Raw genomic sequence first — 24,837 nt, forward strand, 5'->3', positions numbered from 1 at the left:
ACAAACAGCTTCGTCAAATAGAAGAATATAGGTATTTGAATTGTCCTCTTTACTAACTGTAGGGTGAGAAGGGGCTCGCGTTGTGGTGAACTATGTTATAGCTTGTTATTCACTGTTACTTTTGATCATTTTTTCGGTCTCCGAGGTGAATCGAGTTATTAATGAGAATTTGTATGCTCACATATGCATATTGTATATGTGTAGAAATGTATTCACACTTTGTCTTGGATTTACATTAAACTGTTAAGTCACGGCACCGATCTCCTTCTACTGTGGTGTGTGTGTTTGTGTGTTTTAGTGTGTGTGACAGTTATTGAGGTTTGAGTTTGGAGGGCCTCGGGACCTTTTTTAGTAATACATGAATACAAATGTATAATAATGCAAACATATGTTTAAAGTATATGCACTTTTCCCACTTATTTAACTTTTACACTTTACACCCTGACTTATTCCACTAATTAAATAACACAAAAAATAAAAAGTTATCAGAAAAGTATTTTTGTATAGAATAGTGGCACCCATGAAGGAAAAAATGTCCAAGAGTGTCAATGTATAACAAGATTGTTAATATTCAACGCAATAATTAATCAATATATTCTAATAATAGGTCATGGTACAGGCCCTTTCATTTACTTTACAGTAAGGTGGCATCAATATTTTGCATGAACTCGTCATCTGGAAAGCAACTGTAACTACAATTACAATCAGTGGATTTTTGTGTAGTAGGATTACAGTAGGATTGGCATAACCTGCTAATATTTAAATAAAGTAGAACAAAATTCAAAATAAATACATTGGTTGAAGCAGTTACATTGCACCATAGGCTGTCAGATTTTTTAAAAATAAGATTATTTGTTTCATGTTTTAAAAAGCAACATCCACAATTACAGTTAAACTATAGCCTTCAGAATATGAGCTAAATGATAAGACTGAAATGCTCAGGTAACGATAGCCAAAAATGATTTCACTTCAGCGACAGTTGCACAATTCTTCCACCAGGTGGCAGTGTGCACTAAACTGTCGACGTCAATTTGTGTTCATGGTTGGGTTACGCTAAACGTCTCGACTTAACTTCAACCAGAAAAGCGCCACGTTCAAACCATATACTCAAGGGGGCAATTACTTCCTGCCCGAAATCATGCATTCAAAAGTGTACTTCATTGTTGTCTGTTGTCAGACACGTCAAAAAAAATGCTGACTGAAATAGGCACCAAAGTCCCAACAACCACTCAAAAATGAGTCATTGCAGAGAAGTACACAGGTCCCCTTTATTGAGTTTTTTTCAGCACATTAAATCCTCAAATAAAAAGGCTGCCATTGGTACGTCCATCAGTGGCTATAGCTCGTTACGTGCATCATCGCATGAGGCAACGTTGCCGTGGAAGCCGCAGACGCCAGTCGAGGAGGACCAACCTAATGTTAACAACCCATTTTGACAGAACTGAGCTGCAGCCAATGAGAGCCACTTCCATCAATTCTTAACTAATCAGATGAGCCAGGGGGCGGGACTAACCCTATCCTCGGGACGAGAGGAGCTAACTGTTCCCCAAAAAGAAGTGTGTCAGATGAAGGCCAGCTTTGAGCTCGTGCCCGCTGCGTTTTGCGCTGAAATAACTTGGGACGCGGGCAGGTGGTTACGGGACGGCCGGACGACGAAGCCTCACACGGACTTTTATTCCCAGGACGTACCTCGTAACTCAGATAAAATAATTCATTGAGTCGGCGCTCCGTTTTTTGGGGTAAGTGTGAATGCGCAGCTATGAGTCGGGCTGACAGGAACGGCTGAGGGAGAGAGAGTGGAGGAGGAGGAGGAGGGGGGGGGGGTCCTGTTATCTGTGCCCTTTAAGCTAAGCTAAGATATGTTAGCCCGCCCGTTTGAAGCATCACACCGTAGCACTCAGATGAAAGGTATTACCTGCTTCTACCGAGCCCCGCGGGCGATGCGCGATGCGAGGGGCCGCGTCACGAGGAGAGAGAGCCGGGGAGGAAGTCTAATTCTCTTCTGCTGCCTTCACCGCGTTTATAAACCTGCATAGAGAGTAACGTTGATCTAATGGCATGACAATGACGTAATTGTTGTTCATTTGGCTAATGTTATTAGCCACGTGCCTAGAATGTGTCCGGTTACTCTAAGCCTAACCATCAAAACATTAGATTTTTAACGTAATGGGTAGTTGGATGATGCATATTCTGCCACAATTATACTATTACACTATTAACGTTATAGGGAAAAAGGGTAAAATACATAACAAAACTATTTCATTTTACGCTTTCAAATCCAATGTTATAAAGGCCCATAGATAAATGTGATAATACAATTAAAGACGTCAATGGCTATTTTCCTCTGAATCGTCATTCTGCAATCTCATAAGGATTAACCCGTGTGTCCCTGTCATAACCTGCTGTTATTATTGTGTGCTTTGAGAATGTAACCATGAATATATTGTGTGCCTAAGGATACCTCAGTGGTTGTTTCCAGTTTTCGGCTGATCAATAGATTGACGCTGAAGTAATACAAATAAAAGGCTGTTGCTTTGTTTGGAGCCGTCACACTGTTGCTCTTTTGCTTTCAGCAGCCATTCCTCCCTGCAAGCACACGCTATGGAAGGAGGGGCCCTAAACTAAACTAAAGGAGACCCGAACCACGCAGACCAGAAAAAAAAAAAAAACTCAAACCTCCATCCGCCTCTTCGGAATGAATCTTCTCGTCTGAATTGGGTGAAATGCCTTGACCATTCCCCCGCCGTACTATGGCAGGTGTAGTCTCCCCTGTGGGTTTGGTGGAGATGCTCAGGCCTCTGGTGTGTGCCCGTGGCCGGCGTGCACTGTTTCTGTTTACGGTGTTGGTAACAGTGATCGCAGCCGACTCACCTGTTGCAGGTAAGACAAACCCCTTTCGCTGACACATCCTGATCCCCTCACTTGTATCTTCAAGTTGCACCCGTATGGTAGTTAATGGAAATTAATGAATAACTTTACGGGTCATTTTGAAGGACAAAACATGTTAGAAATTGTAATATAAGATGTGACTAATACATACAGTATAGTCACTATTTGTGGTATGGTAAAGCCCAGATATTGTAACACTTCCTAGAAGGTAATGGTTTATATATCACTTAATCTAACTGAATAACTAAAGTTATTACGAGAAGTTAAAATGAGTGTGAAGGTGTGTTTTGTCTAATTTTTTAATGGCATCCGGGATCCATCCAACAAAGACGCAATCTAGATCTTTGTCTTGACGGATTAGTTCCTGGTTTCTCTTTGGGCTGGAGAAAGCTTACAGCCTTCCATCACTCTCTACACCACGTGTAGCAGCATTTAACAACATGTAACCATCAGCTCATATACTTAACCTTACCTCAGGTAGGGTGGCTGAGCATGAACGCCTTTTTTTAGCCATTATTTCCACATCTAGGAGCATTTCCATGCACAAGATGCTTAGAACTACCAGAGTCTTGTTTGTTGCCTCTGAGCAGCTGCAGAGGAGGTTCGATAATGTGCCTTGCTCAAAGCTGACCAGCGACCTTGCAGTCGTAAGATTGCCCAGCTTTTCTAGTGCAAGCTTGTCATCTCCTTAATGCAAATACATCATAGATGACATGTAGTTGGCAGGGTGTATAGCCTTAAGCTTAGTTGTGCATGTTTTAAAGCAGCGTTTTACCTCGACATAAGATTACTAATGTCTTGATTTTCAAGCGAGCTTAGTCAGGGCTGCTGCGTCCATTTGGATAGTTGATGTCATAATAAAGTGACTCTGGTGTTTGATTCTGGATTTCCACAAGAGGAGAAGTGGCTCGATCCCTCGAGCCCACAGTCTGCAGCGTTAAACCACTTTCCAGTAATTAGGGGAAGAGAAAGAGTCCCGCTCCATCCATTTGACGGCGGCATTCCCCGGGCTAACTTTTATAGATAGTGACACAATGCACACACCCATCCCCCACCGGCCTGTGAGAGGAACACGTTGAAAGAGCAACCAAAGACCCCTGATATTACCTGTAATCGGATTATCAAATGCCAGGGAGAAAGCTTTGTGCAGGAAATCCGGAATGGGTCAGTCTTAAACTCCTACGCTGACCAGCCAGAGCGTCTTTCTTTTGACAGCCATTCACGTGGGCAACTCGTTGTACCGTTTTCCATGAGACGAAGGATAACTACTTTGCTTTGACATTATTTTCCGGACTGATTTAGTTGGACGGCGTCACTCTTTGTTTCAGCTTTGGATATTTTCTTAAGGTTTTGATGACAATTCAACACTTTTATGATCATGTCATGACGTACAGTTTTCCTGTGGCCAACCACCTTTCACAAAAGAATTCAATCATCGGCCATGGCTTCGATTATATTCAAGACAACTGTGTGCCATTTAAAGGACTTATTGCTGCCTATTAGAAACATCACTTTACGAATGATAATTATCAAAGAACAGACAGAAATACACTACATTTTTCAATGTGAGCCCATTTGTGCAACAACTAGACCAGTTTGTTCTTCATGTTAGGATGTGTAATACAGTACAATTCTTTACCAGTACATTGGCGCCATATACTTTCCCACACTTGAAGATTACATTTCACCATCAAGTCAGTGTTGATCCTTATGGGCCAAGTAAGCTTGTTTCAAATCCATTTACACAGATCTTACACATGTAGAGCCGATTGTTTGAGGGGTTGATCCTGAGCACTGCCTCATCTCGGCCATGATTTCCCCTTCCTGTTGCAGAAAACCACAATTTTATGATTCAAGTTTGTGTACTACATGAATGTCACGGTTGAAGATCTAATTAGTAGTGCTAAAAAAAATCTCTTATTGAATGACAGGAGGTGCTTATTATTATTTCATGCACACAATGACAACTGCGTTTCCATGGTGAAATGCAACAGTGAAATCTCGCAGCTTTCCCCTTCCAGAGTGGAAAGCACACGTTAGAGTTTATAAACAGATGACCCACTTATAATTGTTCCTTCCATTCTGACGTCATCCTCCTCTTTCATGCTTCACTTCTTCTCTTGGTACTTCTGATAATCTGCTGAATTTCTGTTCAGAAAAAATCAGTGAGCATATAGGATATAATAACTCTCCGCGAAATATCCTAAAAACGCAAGAGCATTTTCCCTTCGTAAGTCCCTTGCTCTCTTTCTGTCTCTGTCATTGTGTCTCTCTCTCTACGTCCCCCCCCCCCCCCCCCCCTCTCTGTCTGCACTGCAGTGGTTGGCAAGTTCAACGCGGCGCTCTGCAGGCCAGCCGAGTCCTGGCTGAGTACCAAGTTGCCATGTGAAATGTGATCCGTGTTCTGATGACAATGTGGCCATTCATTATTCATGAGCCCTGGAAGCCAGCCGTAGATCAATGGGTAGGAGAACTCTCCCGTAGGAGATCTACTTTTGCCCCTCACCAGGCCCGCAGCTTAACCAGAGATCTCCTCTGGACCGCGCCTCGGGCGCTGACCCCGCCCTTCTGCTCACTGGCCCATCCCAGGCATCATTTGGCTGGGTGGTCAATGGAAGCAGACGTGAGAGAGCTGAAGCTGACTCGGTTCGTTCTCCGAGGGCCCCGGAGCCTGCGAGCGCCCCCCCCCCCCCCCCCCCACCCCACCCCCCCCGCTGGGAGGGTCGAGGAGAAGTGGAGGAGGGTGCTGAGCGACGCGGCCCTCTGGGCCTCTCTGCTTACAAGTCTTTGCCCCTCCTGCCTTCCTTCAGAAAGTGACGCTGTGCACCCAGGTCACCCGGTTGTGAGTCTGCTTTCCCGTGTAAGTGCGCAACTTTTCTGAAAGAACCACACGTGGCACCCATCGAGTTCCACTTTTCTGCTGAAGGTCGCACTTCTTGCTGAAGACCATGCAGACCATGCAGCTGACTCTACCTTTAACTTGGTTTCCTCCTCCCTCTGTTCCCCCGTCTTTCCCCTCATCTATTGTACTCTTATACTACTCCCCTCCCCCTTGACCTGGCCCACTTATTTTACTCTCCCCTTTCTCTTATCTTTGAAGGTTTTCCCTCAGGAAAACAAAACAAGGGTCACATGAATATTTGATGAAGTGCAGGCATGACCTCAGTCTGTTATCTTTTCACATGCTCATTATCTGGCCACTTCTCCAGCTGTAAAACTGTAAGTTGTGCTCTGCCTTTGTTGACCTTGTAGATCATTGGCGATATTTGGATTAGGTTTGAAACTTTGATTATATTTATAGCATTGACTTCATTACTTGAGACTGTTCTTTTACTCAATTTAACAAGTAAGAACACAGGAGAGCTAGTGCTAGTGTTCATTTGAATGAATGCACCCTTTTTTAAAGTTTATTTTGGGAGGGGGGGCTTCTAATTGAAATCTACCGATGAAAACAATGGAATCTTTCCCATCTTAAAAGCTTCCCCGATAAACCAAATGTCAACACAGCCATATGTTGACTGTTCGACTGCACTCAGCGTACACAGCGCCGGCCAGCTGAAGGGAGGCAGTCACGCAAGGGGCTCAGCTGAAAACAGAACCATGTGTGGGGTTCTAGTTAGCTAGCGTTAATACAAAAAGACCACTTTCTTCTTCCCTGTTTTTTATACTACGCAACCATTAAATCACTTTTTTTTTGTTGCAAGAAGGAGCCTGGCAAACGATTTAATTAGAGGGTTTGAAATGGCTATCTCGGGTTTCTCTACACACACAGGAATCTATGTGCACTAGTTTGCATTATTCTGTGAGTGCCTCAAAATCATTAGTGAACAATTCTGTTTAACCTAATGTCTCTGTGTCGTGTTTCTTGGTTCACGCCTCTTGTTTTGAAGCATGAAAAGAGTTGCAACGCTCATTTGAGTCACCATGAAATCCATATTTGGGCTTCACAGAGCAGCTTGCATTAAAACCGATGGAGACAGAAACACATCTATCGTCTTCTTCAAGTTATGCTCCTATGGACGCAATAGTTGTGTTAGTTAATTAGTTATGTGGTCTGCTGGAGTAATAGAAAGATGTTTTCAATGATTTGCTTCCAGACATCAGCCACGTTGTGTCTGCAGACAGGCATTATCAGGTTGAATTGTGTTTCCAGGCGTGGGATCAGAGCGGCAGTCATCACATTTTATCTTGCTTTGAGGATTACGCTTTTGTTTCTGTTCGTTGTTGCAAGCTTTGTTTAAGGCTGCCTCCTTTGTGATGAAAGTCTGGTTGAAGTTCAAGATGTGCATTGATTACTAGTGGGAAAAAAATCACATAAAGCTTTTAGATAGCTTATGTGGTGTATTAGTTTACAATTAAATTTAAATCTATATAAAAGACTTTGAAAAGGTTCTGGAAACATATATATTATACATAAACATCCCAAACTTCATGTTTGAGTCCCAAAACACTTAGTAAAATGCAAACAAAAACGTACATTCCTTGCCTGAGATGTAACTAAAATGTTTTTTAAGTAACTAAATAAAGGTTCAAATTCAAGTGAAGTTAACCCCTCAAACTGGTTTTGTAATATAAATTTGCATTTGTCAAAGCAGGTTTATTCAGACACTGTGTGTCTCCACAGATCCGTTTTTCCAGTCAGACACACACACTCAGGTTAGTGATCCAATATATGATCTCATAAAATCCAGCCTATATCCATCCCTGGAAAGTGTGTTGGTGCTTCTTCAGATGGCTGACGTTGTGTCTGCCCTCGTCACAGTCTTTCTACCGTTGGTCCATCCTGTTCTTTCCTTCTTGATTTTCATTTTATGGTGAGGACCTGCCAACAGCAGTAATGACCCCTCTCTTGTTAGAATCCTTTTTACGTGATTGCTGGACGAAATCCAAGCCTGCAACCAAATATACAACAGAGGCAAAACCAACCGAACAAGCTTCAAGAAAGACATCATCTGCTTCAATATGGAAAAATCAAACATTGTTATATATGGAAATGTATTTATCTGTTTACGGAAAAAAGAAGAAAAAAAACAATAGTTATTGCTGGCACCCAATTGCCAGATGTTGCTGAGCACCATGTGACTGAGCGATTAATAGAGGTAATGCGCCTGTTCATGAGGCACATGTGGTAAAATAACCAGCAACATGTAGGCTTCTTTACTGGTCAATTTGGCCGAATGCAAATTTAGTTCATTGCACGCACAAGTGAGCTATTCATTAAGCCGAGTCGAGCCTAAAAGACACATCCCGTCTGATGAATGGAAATGAAATCTCATTAGCTGGAGATTTTTCATGTAATGAATAAATTAAGTCATTGCATAAATTCTGACTGAATACAGAGCAATGAGATTTTTTCACTCATGTGCCTCATTATGAGGAGATTAAGCAGGGTATCGTCACCATTTTTGTAAATAGTCAGGAGGATGTTTTTATGAACCACACATAGTGCTTTTAATGTCACATATTGCCGAATGAGAAAAGCCGACTGACTGCAGGACTTGATTAGAAGGAGAGAAGAAAAGCGGTCCGGTTCACCTGAGCTGAGGGACTTGAAGTGACCTGATATTTGAAGGCGTGCCTCTCCAAAGGCCTCATCACCCGAGTCTCGCGTGCCCCCGTCTGACAATGAGTGGCCAGCCGAGTGCGACCCGCTCGTGTTCCCTTGCACAGGTGGCAGGGCCTTTGTCGCTTTGTGGCGCCTGTAATGTCAGTCCGCTCCGCGCCTGGCTGCCGGCGCCGCCTCAGGTAAGCCTTCGAGTTACAGGACCAGACCCGCTTAATTATTAACATCTGAACCGTTGAGTTCATAATGTGGATGTGGTCTCCGATACGTCCGTCACAGGGCTCGTTCGGGAGGGCTCGTTCTCAGGTTCAGAGTGGTGGGGGTCAGCCAGTGCTTTGCAAACATCAAAACACGCCTTTGGTTCAACACCATTCAGGATTTTATCTACTGATTTTTGTTTTTATTTTAGTTGAAACTATTAACATAACTGTATTATTTACCTACCAAGGCTGTGTTTTGAGCACAGTAATTCTCCTCTGTACCATTTTATTGTGAAAGAAGGGATTCTCTTTTGGGTCGGCCATGTTTTACTTGTCTGGGGTTATTTCCCATCCTTGTCTGTAACCATCACGTCTTTGTGATGTCATGATCAGTCCAATTATCGGGGGTGGTTGTCAATTACCTGCCAATGATACTCTTTGTCTCAATTAGCTGGACGTTTTGCCCTCCACTCATGCCTGTTAGCATGTTAACATGTCCTACATGTGCCTGTAAAGGAATTAGTCTGTCACTGTAGGGCTGAGATGAGGTGACATTTTGGGGTCGGGTACCGCAGTGTGACCTCAAACATCGGCACTTTTTTCACACAATCATCATCTCACGTCTCTTTCATACATTTGCAGCACTTAAAATGCGTGTTTACTGCCAAGAGGAAATCAGAGTGCAGTTTGACTTAAATGCATGTTTCAGTGAGACCACACTGACTGCTCCTTTTTGGTTGAACGCCGTGCTTGGACTGAGGCACTTTACTCTTATGATTTGGATTGTTTGAATCCCAATTATCTGATGAGGACTTGACGGGGCCCCAAAATATTTTGGCTCCTTCTCCTTTTAATGCCCTCTTCATGGACTTCTTTAACTTCCGCACAAAACTGAGCAGATCGGACCATCAACAACGAAGCCAGTATAGAGCATTGGAAAGTTAATAACAGCACTGCTCAGAGTAAGACGAGAGAGTTAGTCTGTGCTTATTTGTGTGTGTGTGTGTGTGTGTGTGTGAACATTTGGCACGGCGAACAAAGCGCCTTGTGGCACTTTTGAGGATGTGCGGTGCAGACCGGCCTTCAGAGAACAACGTCCCGGTTTTCCTTTCCTTTCTGTTATAACCGCATTCTGACTCGATTAAGGTACCAGTGTAGGTTATAATCAAGTTGGGAGTTTTCTCCTGGGCCGAGCCGGAGGCCGACTCGTATGAAGCGATGCGGCAAAACAAAGTCAAAGCCACACAAATATGTTCTTTTTTTTGTTGTAAATGATCTGTTCTGTGCTCCCAGTGTTATAAATAGTCTTCTCCCTCAGCTGATTCTTTGTCTACTTTTCATGTGTGTACGATTCTAAGCCTCTACAGAGAGCAGCAGCATTAGCAATAGCTGCGGAGTCACTATGGAGAATGTTTTTTGCTGGTTTGCTTGTGGCGATGGAAATAACCCTGAAGTTGCTCCCTTTCATGACCTACTCTCAGGACATGCGGTCTGCAATGATCTTGCTTAACAGAATTGCTGTGTCGCCTTGATGTGCTGTTTAGGCTTGTAAACTCTCCATGCATACATTATGGTTTATTTTAAGTCATCTATAACCCAGGGAACCATAACTTGCCATGAATTATCTAAGACCTATTCCATTCCTTTCCCTTCAGCTAATCTAGTCGTCCTTGAATGCTATATATTAGCTCCATGTAGTGTAATCAACAAAGGCACTTCCCATATTAATTATGCATGATGCACAATGTTATGCAATATGAAGAGACCGTCATGTTAAGTTGGAAAAGTATTGCATAAGCCACAATTGCCATTTTACAATTTTTGTGGATTCAACGTCCCTTAACTTGTCCTCTCCTGAGCTGTTTTTGGACTCTGCTCCCATGGCATCGGAAATGGCATACCCACAATACAAAGTGTAATAACTCTAAGTAACTACTTTGTCTATCTGGAAAAAAACATTCTGTGGGGACAGAGAGGAACCCCTGTGTGTGTTCTGATGTGTACAAATATGTTTATTTGTCAGAATGTCAAAATAAATCAAACCTATGTAACACACAAAAAACCCTTTTTGAATTTTGAGATTCAACTGAAATAAAATAACAGCCCTTATAGGCCCTATAAAACATGGAGATACCAGTCTAAAGCCACATCTTAGTGATAGCCGGTGGACTGAAAATCCTGTTTATGTCTTAAGTCTGACTCTACATCCGTTTGAATTCAGCGATGACTCTTCCTTTCAATCTAAAATGCTAAACTGGAGCATTCTCTTTGTTCCTCTGCAGATGATTCTCTGTTGGCCTCTACAAAGCCCCCCATGGGCGTTTCAGAACACGGTCAAAATTCAACGCTGTTCGAACCGTCAGCCTTACCAGCCTCATATTATTCTGCCTTTGAGAGCCCGGACTCACCTGATGCCCTGCCATCCATTTCTGAACCAAACCTCCAAAACTCCAATTCCTTCTCAAGAAGGGAAGTCCCTACAGAAGAAACACATCCCCTTGCCACTCCTTCGTTAAGCCCCTCTGAACCTATATCGGGGTTTAGTCCACAATTTGAGGCAGCTAAATTCTTCACAGACTGGAAGTTGGCCAAGGCAAAGTCGTCCATGCAATCTTTCCCCCTCTCTCCAACTCCTACGAGATACAAGCTGAAGCCTCAGACAAACGTATCCATGGCACCCTTAAGCCCCACTACTTTTACGACGCCAGTGTCACCTCAGCTCGACCCTAAATCTGATCAAAAATCCATCAGCAGGCAGCAGGAGGGTGCATCAGAGCAAACAGCGGCAGTCGTGACCTCATTTCCTGCTCAGCCCCTGGAGCCCCCTGAACTGTCTTTCGCTGACTTTGCGGCAGATGACTCTCATAGTAGAACCCTAGAGGTGAACCAGCTGGGTCCCAGCGGCGCCCCCTTGAAGGACAACCAACCAACACGGGACATGCTATTGAACCCGGATGTGATTCTGGCCCCGGGCTACCATGTGCCTTTCATCGACCCCCACCCCACATTGCTTTCATCTGAACCCACCGAGGTCCCTCCAGAGGACTTCTACCCCACCAACTCCATGGAAGTAGACTGGGGATCTGGAGACTACTTGGAGACAATGTCCTTCCTGAATGCCGATGGTGAGGACTACCCCCTGGCCACGAAGGTGCCCTCCGACTCCTACGATTTGGAGGACTATACGGAAAGCTATGACACATCCTTCCCTCCCAGAGTAGGCATTTCCCCTTCGTCCCTGCAACCTCTTGATGCCTCGCGTACTGCCAGCCTCACCACGGCCTACAGTGCCATCCTTCCGCTGAAATCCATTGATCCCTCGTCATTGTCCTCTACGATTCACTATACCCTGGACCCGAGTCCCAGAGCCAACAGCGAGGTACCCGACGCGTCGGACATGAATTTCCCCGATTCTTTCACAATTCAACCGACGGATGTTCTCTTACCCGATATGAACAGCATGGAGTATTACGTCACTCAGTTGACCATGGAGAAGGAAGGTTCAGACCCCGAAGCTGAACGCAGAGGGAACCGTACCGTGGTATCCGTCAGTGCCACGGACACCGCACCCTCAGGCAGCGTCACGGAAGATAGCAACTCGGCGGAGGACGGGTCCTCCAGTGATCTATCCGGGTTCGAGCCTAAAGACGAGTCAACGACAGCAGTAACGACGGAGGAGAGTCCTCAGCTGATCAACGCCACTCATTCTTATCTGGATCCATCCGTTGACTCATCCCACTTCTTTGATCCATCTCCTTCAGTCTGGGGGGGTCAAGTGTCCACCACGGATTGGTCTGGTGGCCTGCTACCCAGTGCCACGGCGTTGCTGCCAGATGATGTCCTACTGTCCACCTCTCTGACTGATGTCCATTGGTTTGTTACAGAGTCTTTCCCATCAAGCACCACTCCTGTCTTCACCGATCCCACCGAACTTCCTGCCAACACCACAGCTGGCACGGAAGAATTAACTCCCCAAGAGCCCACGATCACAACCGAACAAATTTTCAATATCACTTCAGTGTCAACTGAGCCCACATCCAACTCTACTTTGGACCCCCCGGTCGTGTTGGGCGATCAGGGGGTGACAGAAGATCAAGTTGACATCCCAGCCACAATGACCTCAATCCCGACTAGCAGCGAAGCTAACACCCACTCTGCTGTACCCGAAACCACAGCTGCCACCACTACTTCTCATCAAGACACAACTAGAGCTACTGCCACCACCAGAGCCTCAACTAGTGTCAACGTCAACTCCACCACCAGCAAAAGCAACACAACAACAACAACAGCAGCAGCAGCGTCACGACCGTACCTCTGCCACCTGGAGAGGCCTGCTTATTTAATAAAGATTGGTACGTTTTACATTTAATTTTGATTTAAAATCCCCCCCCCCAAATTAAAATGTTATCTACATGACATTTGAAAACGAATGTTTATGAGCACCATGATAAAATATGCCATGTGCTTTCTCATGAAGGTTTTCCTTCTGGGGCCACTGTTGGATACGCCAAATCTCAAGTGAGAGACATTCTCAAAGGGGAATTCAACAAGTCTATGGAGCTCCAGGTAAACTTAGGATATTCTATTAATTCTAAGGTAATACCAGGCAAGCTGTTAGACCTGTTTGGCAAATAAGAAGGCCCTCTGAGAGCAACGTTTACAAGAGATCTCATTAGAATATAATGTGAGGTAGCTGGTTGTTTAAAGGTTGTTTCCTTGTGTGAGCGTGTGCGTATGTGTATATTTTACAGTGGTGCGGACTAACCATGGAGGCCAGACCACGTTCTGAGTATTTTTATCAGCGGTTGCACAATAAACAAACCACCGATCCACAAGATCACAATGACCTTTCAGAAGCACCAGTTGTTAAAGTCAAATAACTATGAGTGAATAACTCCAGAAAGGGATTTAAACTGCATCTTACATTCTTGCTTTTTCTCCAAAGGTTGTGGACCCCCCCCCAAAGTTTGTGTTCCGGGTAGTGTCCGGTCCTGTTGTGTACACAGCTATTTCTGTCATCAATGCGCTGCGGAGGTCCGGGCGCCGATTTCTGTCTCTGTCTCCCAACTGGACAACGCCAGACCGGAAATATCAAGTCCACACAGGTAAACAACCTTTCGACAATTCGTACGCCATAACCTTCGTTTTTGAACCCTGATCCAAAGCTCCACCTGCCTCCTCTCCGAGCAGTGCTGCAGTTTGTTCCCGGTCACGTTGACGTGCGCTTCTGCAACTTCAGTGAGAGCGTCGAGACAGGTTTGACCATGGCCTTTGCGGAAGTGCGTCGGCGCTCAAAGGAAACAACCAACTTCACCGTGCACGTGAGTGGGACCAGAGACCAGGGAAGCGTGATTGCCCTCGCTCATGATGTTTTCACTCTGAAGTGGTTCATTGGGGCTTCGCGCCTTAATGCTGAATGATTCAAAGATTGTAATCTTAATCCCGTTGAATCCCCTCGTCTCCCATAGCTACTTGACTCCAGTGGAGGCTATAGCTTCACTCAATGTATTATTTCATCAGTCTATCTAAAGGGGATTCCGCACGGCGGTTTGGGACAATGCTCTCCAACAGGAGCTGTTGTGTTTGATCACAATAATGAGGGACAGAAGTTACTACAATTATTAAGATTACTGTTTGTTATGAAGCTGAAAATGATTCATGCTAAATGAATCAATGCATCCATTTTACATAATTAGCTACGGGTCTTGGTGGCAATGTCTGCATGGAGAGCAAAGAAGCCCAGACATCACTCTTCCCCTCCATATTCTTTATTTCCTGTTTGGATCTCCTCCTGATGAGATGCCCAGAGAACCTCAGTTGCCCCCCCCCACTCCCCTCAACAATATTGACATTGTTATCCATTCAGGTCACTACACAGATTGTATGACCATAGGCACCTTGAAACCCTGCTAGTTTCTTACTCTCTTGCTAACAAGACGTTAGAACACTTCACTTGGATCCAGGTACTCGAGTATTAAGGAAGCTTACTGTTTGCTAATAAAGAGCTTATTTGGCAATGTGGTTGGTTGGCTTCAGTAGAGTTTTATGTAATCCTATTACACCAATGGCCGTGTCATCGTTTTTTATTTGGAGTAAAGGTTTGCAGCGTGAAAAGGTTTTATGGACAACGAGCAAACTGCCAGATTTTTGTTCTACTTTACTATCGTTGAAGCCAATGTTTTTCATATTGAGAACCTGGCTATTACAGAGACAAACCCTGTTTTCCAGAAACTACATTAACATCAAAGAGGAAAATGGTTTGTACTTTTTGCGGCGTAATCTTCTGGCTGCTGAAGACCACGTCTCTTTTTAATTGTGTTCAAGGTTCTAAACATCACCATGGACGCTCCGAAATATCAGGAACGAAGGTTGGTGAGGCAACCAGTGGACTTGACCTTCACAGTCCGCGGTTCGAGCGGTTATCTGATGGGGTCAGAGGTCAGCAATGCTCTGATGAAGCTCACCATGGTGGAATTCAGCTATTACATGGGCTTCCCTGTACTACAGATAGCTGAGCGTGAGTAGCACGGAGTTTTTACTATTCCCACTTTCCTTAATATTTCACCTTTAGTGTAATAGCTGCAGCTTTGCAAATGTTTCCTGATTTCCGATCAACAACAATGAACTTGGGTCTAACCTAATTTTGGTACTTTTTCGAACAGCTTTCCATTATCCAGAGTTGAACACCAGCCAGCTGCTTCGCTCCTCCTGGGTCAGAACAGGTACCTGGGTTCACTCCATAGCGTGATGAGCAGCCGCTACAGTTAATCACATTAGAGACCCTTTGTGCTGATCCTCTAAATGATTTCTGTTGTCCGTGTACAAAGTGCTCCTGGGTGTGCTCGACCAGAAAGTGGGTGAGAGGACCTTCCAAGCCAACATGGAGCGCCGGGTGGCCATGTTGCTGGGCGAGGCGACGGGATTAATCAGACGTGTCAGGAGAGCCACTCTAGTCGGCAACAACAGCGTGCAGGTACTGAGTAGAAATCAAGTACTGTGAATTAGTTTCATGTCGGGTCTTTTCATAGAACTTTTTCACTTCTGATTATTCTCCTTTCTCCGTAAAAGTATACCCCAAAAAAAGGTTAAATTCTTGTTTATTACCAAACAAAACTTTGTAAAAGGAAGTTTGTTGAACTCACTAAATAGGAGAAAAGCTTTCTTCCTTGAGCTTTTGATATCCTTATTCCCTGAGGAAAGCTCTCTCCTAACACCTTGCCTTGAGTACTGAGCACTCATTATGTGAGCGCTGCAGTGTTTGTAACCACTGAATGTCCTCCTGCTTTACTAATCAGGCACTTGCTTTTATGGATTGGCTCTGCACCTGCTCAGCTCATCTCTGAGGGGACAGGATGGTGCTCTGTCTCCTTGGCAACAGCATCCCACTCAGCCCAGGGCCAAGCCACTCAAAGACCACAACCTCAGGACTCCTAGTTCTTCCTCATTTCTCCAGTCCTGTTGCTTGTTGTCTCCTGCGGGCCACAGAGCCGCTAAAAGCGGATCAATTATTAATCGGTTGTGCTTCTGTCTCTATCCTTCAGTCGGGGTGATTAAGAGTGCGTCTCTGTTGTTAAGAGGTTAGACGTTACGGGGGTAGAGATACATGGGTCGGTAAAATATTTAGAAATCAGAGGAATGGGGAGAGCCAAACACTCAGAAAAAAGGATACTCGTTATGGAACACGAGCGATGCATATTTGAGTGGAGCCTCACCCTTTCTGCCCTACTCGTCTCCGTAAGACCCAGAGAGCATTTTAGGAAACCGATGCATCCCTTCGATCTTTCAAATGAGAATATTTAAACATAGAAGCCTCACAGTTTGTGTTCTTTGGAGCTTCCTCTTTTGTTTGGTATTCCAAAGACATTATTATTTTAGTGTCTGTTGAACATAGTGAGGCTCTGACTGAGTCTCTAGACTTCATAAGAATCCTTTATCTCGCTCTCCTGCACACACACACACACACAAAGACACTATATCAAATAGATGCCCCAGACAGAATGTGACAGAACCAGTGTGGCGTCGTCACCTTTAAGAATACCTTATGAGTCTGTCTGGGCGAACGAAAGAGGAGGTTGAATTTTGGCCGTGCAATAACACACATTCACGCTGCCGTCTTTCCACTCTGATAAGCATGCATGGACTGGATTAGAGCCCGGATGAGAGAGCGTTTTTCTGTGTCAGCCCAGGCATGACCTGTGCTTTTCTTTCCAGTAATGCAGACAGCAGACTGCGCTGCGCCTCAGGGCACCCGGAGGGAGACTGCCCACACACACACGCATACACATTAGACAACATGGAAGAATAGTTGAAACAATGCATACTAATGGAGATACAGAATGTGAGCCGATATACTTATCCTGAGTGTGCTATTTTTTTTTATATTTGTGCGCTTGCCAATACATGCTGATTCTTTTTGCATGTAAAGATAACAGACAAAATAATAGAACACAGGCAAGTTGAGTTAAAGGGGTCTACATACATGTTTGTAATATAATTCAAATATTTACCATGTTTATTTCAGTGCCTGAAATTTGCCATTTCAAAATGACTCACGGATTACTGAGAATCAGTGGCTCATATAACGAGTTTTAATACAGAATAGTGGGTGCCTGAATTTCTGTTTCTGCAGAACTCAGGCAAAACATTCTCAGAGTGATTAATGTCACAGGAAGCCATAGAAAATGAAGCACCATGTTTTATTAAAATGGGGACACTTTGCTCATTAGGGGCTTCGTCAGACTGTGCAGTGCCTCTTCTCATTGCACATCTGGACTTGACTTAAAGCCAGCACTAATCTGCACCTTGCTGTGTGTGTGTGTGTGTGTGTGTGTGTGTGTGTGTTTGTGTGTGTGTGTGTGTGTGTGTGTGTGTGTGTGTGTGTGTGTGTGCACTCTCAAGTTCAAGTGTGCAGTCCCCTAGCAATGTGAATGACTAGTAAGTTGATTAAGTGACTTTCAGCCTTTGTCATCCACCTGCGCATTGACTTAATGTCAGGAGAAAGCGATAAGGTGTCATAATAACTGCCATCTCTGTTTAAAGGAGTAGTGACAGCCCACTTATAGGCTGTGTAATTATAATACAGCCAACAGGTATATGGGGCTTTTGCATCTTTTCCACATACAAGACCAGTTTACAGGTTAAAAACAGCCACAGAAAAGACTGACAGCTCAGGATACATTTACTCAGAGGAGGATGGAAGTTGTTTGCAGCTCTTATTGGGTTTTGGTTCTTTGTTTTGGTTCTGTTTTGAAGTCATTTATTTTCCCGTCTCTGTGATTCTCACTTTATCTGAAAACAAACAATTAAAACCAGTGATTGGACAAATGATGACACGCTAGGCCTCCACCCCTCCCTTCCCCCCCCCCCCCCTCCGGTCTCCCAGGTTGTAAGTGCGAGCCGGCTGGTGGGTGCGGACCGTCCCCTGGAGATGGTGTATTTTGTGGAGGCTCCCGGTGGTCAGAGGATGCCTGCAGCTCAAACAGCCAACCTGCTCAACAGCCTGGACGTTCAAAGAGCTGCCATCGTTTTAGGATATCGGGTCCAGGGCATTTTGGCACAGCGTGAGTACCACTTGGATATTGAATAACTGACATTCAGGGGCAGCAGAGTGATGTTGTGATTAACAAGATGGCCCTGGACATGGACAAACTAAATTTGACCTCCCATGTCCACCAGTATCCACGTTGCCATGGTGTCCTAGATTAAGACACTTCCATTCTCCTGGAGGCTGGATTTTAAATCCCTTTTTTTATTTTTATTTTTTTTACCAGTGGGTATAGACATAAAAAGTATTTTTTTTAAATTATTTTTTTTTTTTAATTTTTTTTATTATTACACACTGCACTGCTGTTATAGCTTTGCTTTTAGTTGTTGTGAAACACACTCAGCCAGGCAACGTTTCAAGGTCTGGGTGCACCTAAGTGAGTTAAGCTGAATCGCTGTTGGTACAAAGGGATCCAGAGAGAAGGGACTGCAGTGCTCAACAACTCCTAATAAGTATTACAAAAAGAACATGCGATAGCTGCTGGCTCCATGTGTTCCTTTGTCTAGTAACGTTTGAGCTAATTATCCCTCCCTTTGCACACGCTGTACCAAAAGCATGTCTTCCTCATTAAGAATCTAAACAAGGAATGAGTTCCTAATGAAAGCCCCTCAAGGGAGTTCTGTACGCTGCTCTCCCCGGGGATTCAATAGGTGTTAATTAAAACTAATGATCACAGCACTGAGAGCCAAACCTACTGCATGCTTAGATTAGCGTTGTCATGTTTTTGTACAGTTCCAGGTTGGGAGACACCTTTCAATTCAATGAGAAGTTGTGTCCAAACACGTTTAAAGCCCCAGAGTCAGTATTCCGCACATTTGTGTTTGAGGACCGGACCTGATACTGAAGTGCTAGTAAAGCCTCTGCCGCTCGCTCCACCTCTCTGTCTGTAGCTGTGGAGAAGGTGGCGCACTCGCCCTCCGACGGCGAGAACACCAACGCGTGGATCGTCGTCGGAGTTGTGATTCCCGTCCTCGTCGTCGTCGTCATCCTTTCCATCCTGTACTGGAAACTGTGCCGCACGGACAAGCTGGAGTTCCAGCCCGACGCCATGACCTCCATCCAGCAGAGGCAGAAGGTAGAGACGGATCAGTGCTGCGTCTGACCTCACGCCCTCTGTGTCTCCGTGCGTTACGTTTCCTCCTTTTAAGTCACTTATGAGACATGTTTGAGTTGACATTAATCAGCACAATAATATTACAGGTTTGAGCAAAAGGGTCAGAAAGTGACAAAGCACCGTTCTATCCAAGTTATGGATAGGAATAAATAAGATGAATGTATATTTCTCACTTACAGAAGCGTTGCGTGCAATAGTCCAGCTTTTCTCTCTCTCTCTCTCTTAAACACACACACACACACAATCTCAATCTCTTTTACCTCAGTCTGCTACTATTATGTATAAGATGTCACTTTGGGTCTCATCGGGTACGGGTGGTTGATAAACATGTAATAGGTAATGTTAATGATCACAGCCAGTTTTCCAAACATTACAGTGTTCAGCCTAGAAAGGTCTAAGGCAGTCGATTTTAAAAGCCAGAGATACCAGACCACTTTTATATTCTAATGGACTTCCAATTAATTAGGTATATCAGTCACTGCCATGACTGTGCTGTATGACCTCATCATTTCTACTTTTAGACAGGTAAAACTTTAATGAGAGAGGCTCATTAGAGGACATGAGTTGGAAAACGAGTCATGATGCTGTCTTTAATGGGCTGCTCTTTTATTTAATTCAATTCTCTGTCTATATCTATGAAATGTTTATTTGCATACTTTGTCACTTAAAGCCATGACAACCCCAACACTTTATTTTCAGTGGTGACAATTGAAAAACGTATCCTCACTTTGTGCCTTCACTTGAATAAGAAATAATGCTATTTCCCTGCACAGAGGCTGTTTCCTGTACTTGTTCCTTTTGTGCTGAAGTTAATTAACACAAGAGATTTCCTCTGCTCTTAGAGGTCGTCAAACAGAACATCCTGATGGACAAAATGTTCTTGTCCAACAACAAATTAATGGGCTTTATAGTCTTTGCTTGGGGACATAATCCCTTCACTTTGAGAGGAACAGGTTCAAATCTACTGGAAAATCATATCCAAGAAAGAATGGTATGGTGTGCCTTCAACACAGGCTATACAAACCAACAAATTCATTGTGATGCTTGAAAGCAATACCAATGCCCACAGCTTTAAAAGCCAAAGTGTCCCGCAAGTGTTTGCTTTATGTTCCTCCATTCCTTACATTGATCTGATGCAGACATGAAGGACTAACTCACAGGAGGTGCGGAAAACTCCGCTGTGCCGCACCGACCACCGGCAATACCACAGCGCCCCGTACGCTCTGAAGTACTGCCGTAACTCCAGTTTAGAGTCGGCCCTGCTCTTTGTCAGCGACTGACTCGCAGCATTCAGATGTTGCTGACTAAAATAGATTTGTGTACCCAGATACAACTGGCCGGCTGTGGAGGTTTCTTTTAGTGTTTTTGAGCTTCCGGAACTGATCGCGAGGTCTGCATCTAGCTTTCATTCCCCTCCACTTGCGTTTTTTTCTTTATTGCATTAAGATGTGAACTTAACTCTGCTCATATGGCAGATGTTCTGAAGTATCACTTAGCCCGCCCTGTCTGCGTAACACAATCATCTGTCACTCAACACCATTACTCCTCTCTCAGTCCTCCTTCACAGAATCCAGGGCCTCTCTTCAGCAGACTCTTCCTCCAACCAAAAAGGGTAGAGATTTTAGTGAGGAAGAGGAGGGGGAGGATGAGGAAGAGGAAGAGGAGGCGGAGGTTAAAAGAGGGAAGGTACATATCAGTGTCTGGTGGTTTCTAGAAGAAGTAGAAGGCACTTGGTTTATGTGTCTTTGTACTTAGTAAATTGTTTTTGTTTTTTTATGAACAACACAGTAATTAATAGCGCCTATTATTGGGTTAGAATTTTGGACATGTGAGACACCGTAGATAGTCTCATTAGAAATATTTATGCTATCTGCCATTGCTTCTGCTTAGACACCAGTAGCTCTTCACAAGAGCAAAGGCACAATGAGCAGTGAGGAGGAAGAGGAGGACGACGACGAAGAAGAAGAAGGGGAGGAGGAGGAGGAGGATGAAGACAAAGATAAGGAAAAGGATACATTTAAAAAGAAAGGAGTTAAGCGAGAAGAAGAAAAAAGACACGAGAGCAAAGCAATGAAAAAGAAAACCGAAGAGCCGAAGAAAAAAGAGAAAATGAAAGTGTTAAGTGAAGGGAGGAGAGCGAAGGACGAGGTATATTGTCCAGTAGTCATAGATACCTGTGTGTATCTATATCTACATCTATACCTGTGTGTGTGTGTATGCGCTGATAGACGTTAGGATCCTGCATTGTGACGGTTGTGATGTCCCCACACAAGCAATCCAGACGACGACGGTGAATTTAGCTGTGGGTTTGGTGTTGCTCTGTAGATCCTGATGAAAAGCCGATCACTGTGTTGTGGAGTAGCGGATTAATAAATACTGTTTGTTGTGAGCGACTCCCCAATTCACCTTCAGACCAGAGTATTAGTTGGTGAGTACATGGGGGATGTCACAAGCTTCTCATTCAGACTCCGTATTCATTATAACAAATCAGCATTTACTTCATCAGCTGCCTCTTCATGAATGCTTATTTCCTCAAAGAGCGGCCTTGTTTTTATGTCGCGGGCAGCAGCATGCTCACACACACACACACACATTCCCTCCGTCTCCGGATCAGCAGATTCATACCTGCAAGCATCACACTAGACAAGCAGTTTTATACCAACGAGCCTCTTCTAAGCCAGATTTGTGGCATCAATGAAGTCAGTGAGCGTACACACAGTTCAGAATAATACCAGCAGCAGGTCATGCCACTGCTCCCTCTTTCACAGACTGCAAGCACACTCACTGAGATGTGACATCCTCTGTTTACTCTTTTGCTGTCGGAGAGTCCCCAGGGCTTTAGACTGAAATAGTCTTGCCCCCCCTCCCACACCCACCCGAACCCCCACCGCCTGGAGGGAAAGCAAGCCGCTCAGTGTTTCCCCACATCTCTCCCTGTCTGTCTTTTTCCTATTCTTTCTCTTTCTGGACATTCATTCATCAGTCATTCGGTGTAATTGTATCTTTTGGAAGTAGGTGCTTGGTTCCAATTCAAGCGGTATATGTTGATTTGGCCTGTATAATCACAAACATCAATATAAGTCCCTTTTTAAATTGGATGGATATGTTAAATAGACTTGAATGCAAATGTTATGATTCCAAAGTGTCACATTGAAATGATTCCACTTAAAGTACAACAGAGATTCTACAGTTGTACATTCCTTTTATTAAGTATTTAATAACAGTATTGTTAACTTCTACTATGTGGCCTTACAGCTTTATCTACCTTTCCTAGTTGCAGGCTCCCAGTGTGAAAGGATTTGACTTCGCCAAGCTCCACCTTGGCCAGCACAGTAAGGATGATGTCATGGTGATCCAAGAGCCTGCCCCGTCAGGACCCGGCCCAGGGCCCCTCCCCCCGTCCCTTAAAGATGGCTTCAGTCCATCTGAGAACGGGGAGATCCCCACACCCATCTCCAAAACCTCCACCAAGGCGTCCCGCAGCGGCCGGAGACGAGAAAGGTCAGTGTTGCATGAGGTACAGAAGCAAGTTAGACTCGAAAAACAGTTTATAGTGAGTCAAAATAAATGACATTAGATTATGTCTGCATGGGTTATGTCATAGCCTACACAACGAACATAACATCATTTGTATTAGTATTAAAGTTTTGCTCTATTAATGTCACCTGATTATAGTACTCTGCAGTTTTCTATTTTTTTCCATTTAAATCCCAAACATGTTTTTTTTTATCCTCTGTTATGGATGTGCAAAGTTATTTGTCTAGACATTTCACAGCTTTTGTTTTTGTTATCTCTGATTTTTCACAAACCTCAATTGGAACAGTCAGTCAAACTGACCAAAAGCTTTGGACAGAGAGAATAAATTATTGATGCTCCAGACATTCAGGATCCTCGTTTCCTCTGGCAGACTCTCCTAGTCTGATAACTTTAAATAAATGTGCATCATTACTTCTCCTCGAACACTATCTGCTCTGGTTATATATAATGGACATCATTAGCTAAGCCGTTATTGCTAACTTTTGTTTTCATTCATAATGCTTGTTACAACTTGATTTGTTGAGGAGTTTAATAATCCCGTCAGTGGAAATACTTTTTAGCAGAGGTGGGATCAAGTCACTGTTAGGCAAGTCACAAGCAAGTCTCAAGTCATTGCCCTCGAGTCCCGAGTCAAGTCGAGTCAAAGACGAAGCAAGTCCCAAGTCGAGTCACAAGTCACAGCCATCAAGTCTCAAGTCGAGTCACAAGTCGTACCATTTTAGTTTCGAGTCATTTCGAGTCATTTTATTATAGTGGGGACGGGGAACCCTGGGTGATGGTGCGCTGCCTCACAGACCTAGACTACGAAGGGAAGGGTAATGGTGGATCGACTGTGACTGTGTTATAGTACTGTAACGCTCACCCCAATGCTGCAGCGTAAATAAGGAGGCGATGACTGGCTTTATTTAAATAAAACAACTCAACTTCGGTCACCGTTGGCCGTCACCACGCCGAACGAACACTTCCGCATACACGGCCCCCCAAAACTCGGGTTGTCTCGCGTAACTACAGCTGGTAACGGAGCATAACGTGAACACATGCAACATCTGCATAACTGATTAACTAATAACTTTAACTCAGCTCATTACACTACTTTAAAACGGACGTTGACATAATGTTGGCGAGGATTTCCATCGGAGTCTGAATCCGGGTTCAAAAATCCCGATTTTTGTAACCATGAACGAGCTGTCTCGTTGATGCGGTCAAATGGACTGCAGTGATTGGATGTTGTTCAGGCAGCGCGCGCTCTCTGCATAGAGGTGGCGCACATTTTTTGACAGATGCAGATAAACAGAGCGGCGCGGTGGTGTGAAAATGTTTTCCCCCAGTTTTCATGGGAAGTAGCAAGTCTTCTCGAGTCAAAAGGCTCGAGTCCAAGTCAAGTCACGAGTCATCGGTATTCAAGTCCAAGTCGAGTTGCAAGTCTTTGTACGTTTTGTCGAGTCGAGTCTCAAGTCATCAAATTCATGACTCGAGTCTGACTCGAGTCCAAGTCACATGACTCGAGTCCACACCTCTGCTTTTTAGCAAGTGGCGCTACGAGCTTCAAATCACATCAGCGTTCTTAGAAGTCTCCTCTGCTTTAATGTGTCTGGAAAAGCCCTAATTTCAAGTGTACATGGAATTTCACCGCGTTCATTTTCTCCCGGGCTTCTATTATTCATGTCAGTGCGTGTGTCTGTGTGTTCCTGGTAGGATCTCGCCATCTGACGGGGACTCGGTGGTGAGTGACCGTTCCAGCGAGCGGGAATCAACTGAGGAGAACCCGAGAGGCCACGCCAACGACGGCAAGCACAACCGCAAGGTCCCCATCAATGTTTTAAATGGCAAGTAACCCTAGCGACACTCAAATCACTCCTCTAAACGCAGAGAGCAAACTCAAGGGGGGAGGGAAATGGGGCTGGAATGTGCAAACATAAAGACACCTACTCCAGCCGGCAGGATTTGATTAACAAGAGGGACCGATTTATGGGCGGGAGATTTTAAAGGG

At 44.4% G+C, this 24,837-nt stretch overlaps 1 protein-coding gene across 5 annotated transcripts in view; it reads left to right on the top strand.

Moving 5' to 3' along the window:
- The first annotated feature begins 1,531 nt into the window (after positions 1-1,531).
- si:ch211-1e14.1 (UPF0606 protein KIAA1549) overlaps positions 1,532-24,837 on the top strand; it is a 29,115-nt gene continuing 5,809 nt past the window's right edge. For 4 of the 5 annotated variants that reach the window (XM_037451641.2, XM_062562952.1, XM_062562951.1 and 1 more), the window contains exons 1-13: positions 1,532-1,739; positions 2,574-2,880; positions 10,935-13,004; positions 13,130-13,218; positions 13,598-13,757; positions 13,843-13,973; positions 14,977-15,169; positions 15,315-15,374; positions 15,480-15,625; positions 18,035-18,212; positions 19,087-19,271; positions 22,585-22,811; positions 24,543-24,673. In XM_037451641.2, the coding sequence (XP_037307538.2) occupies positions 2,751-2,880; positions 10,935-13,004; positions 13,130-13,218; positions 13,598-13,757; positions 13,843-13,973; positions 14,977-15,169; positions 15,315-15,374; positions 15,480-15,625; positions 18,035-18,212; positions 19,087-19,271; positions 22,585-22,811; positions 24,543-24,673 (3,700 nt within the window). In that variant the 5' untranslated portion in view covers positions 1,532-1,739; positions 2,574-2,750. The remainder of the gene's footprint in view (positions 1,740-2,573; positions 2,881-10,934; positions 13,005-13,129; positions 13,219-13,597; positions 13,758-13,842; positions 13,974-14,976; positions 15,170-15,314; positions 15,375-15,479; positions 15,626-18,034; positions 18,213-19,086; positions 19,272-22,584; positions 22,812-24,542; positions 24,674-24,837) is intronic. The other variant, XM_062562950.1, reaches the window with a different exon arrangement.

Source organism: Pungitius pungitius, chromosome 6, assembly GCF_949316345.1.
Source record: "Pungitius pungitius chromosome 6, fPunPun2.1, whole genome shotgun sequence".
NCBI lineage: Eukaryota > Metazoa > Chordata > Actinopteri > Perciformes > Gasterosteidae > Pungitius > Pungitius pungitius.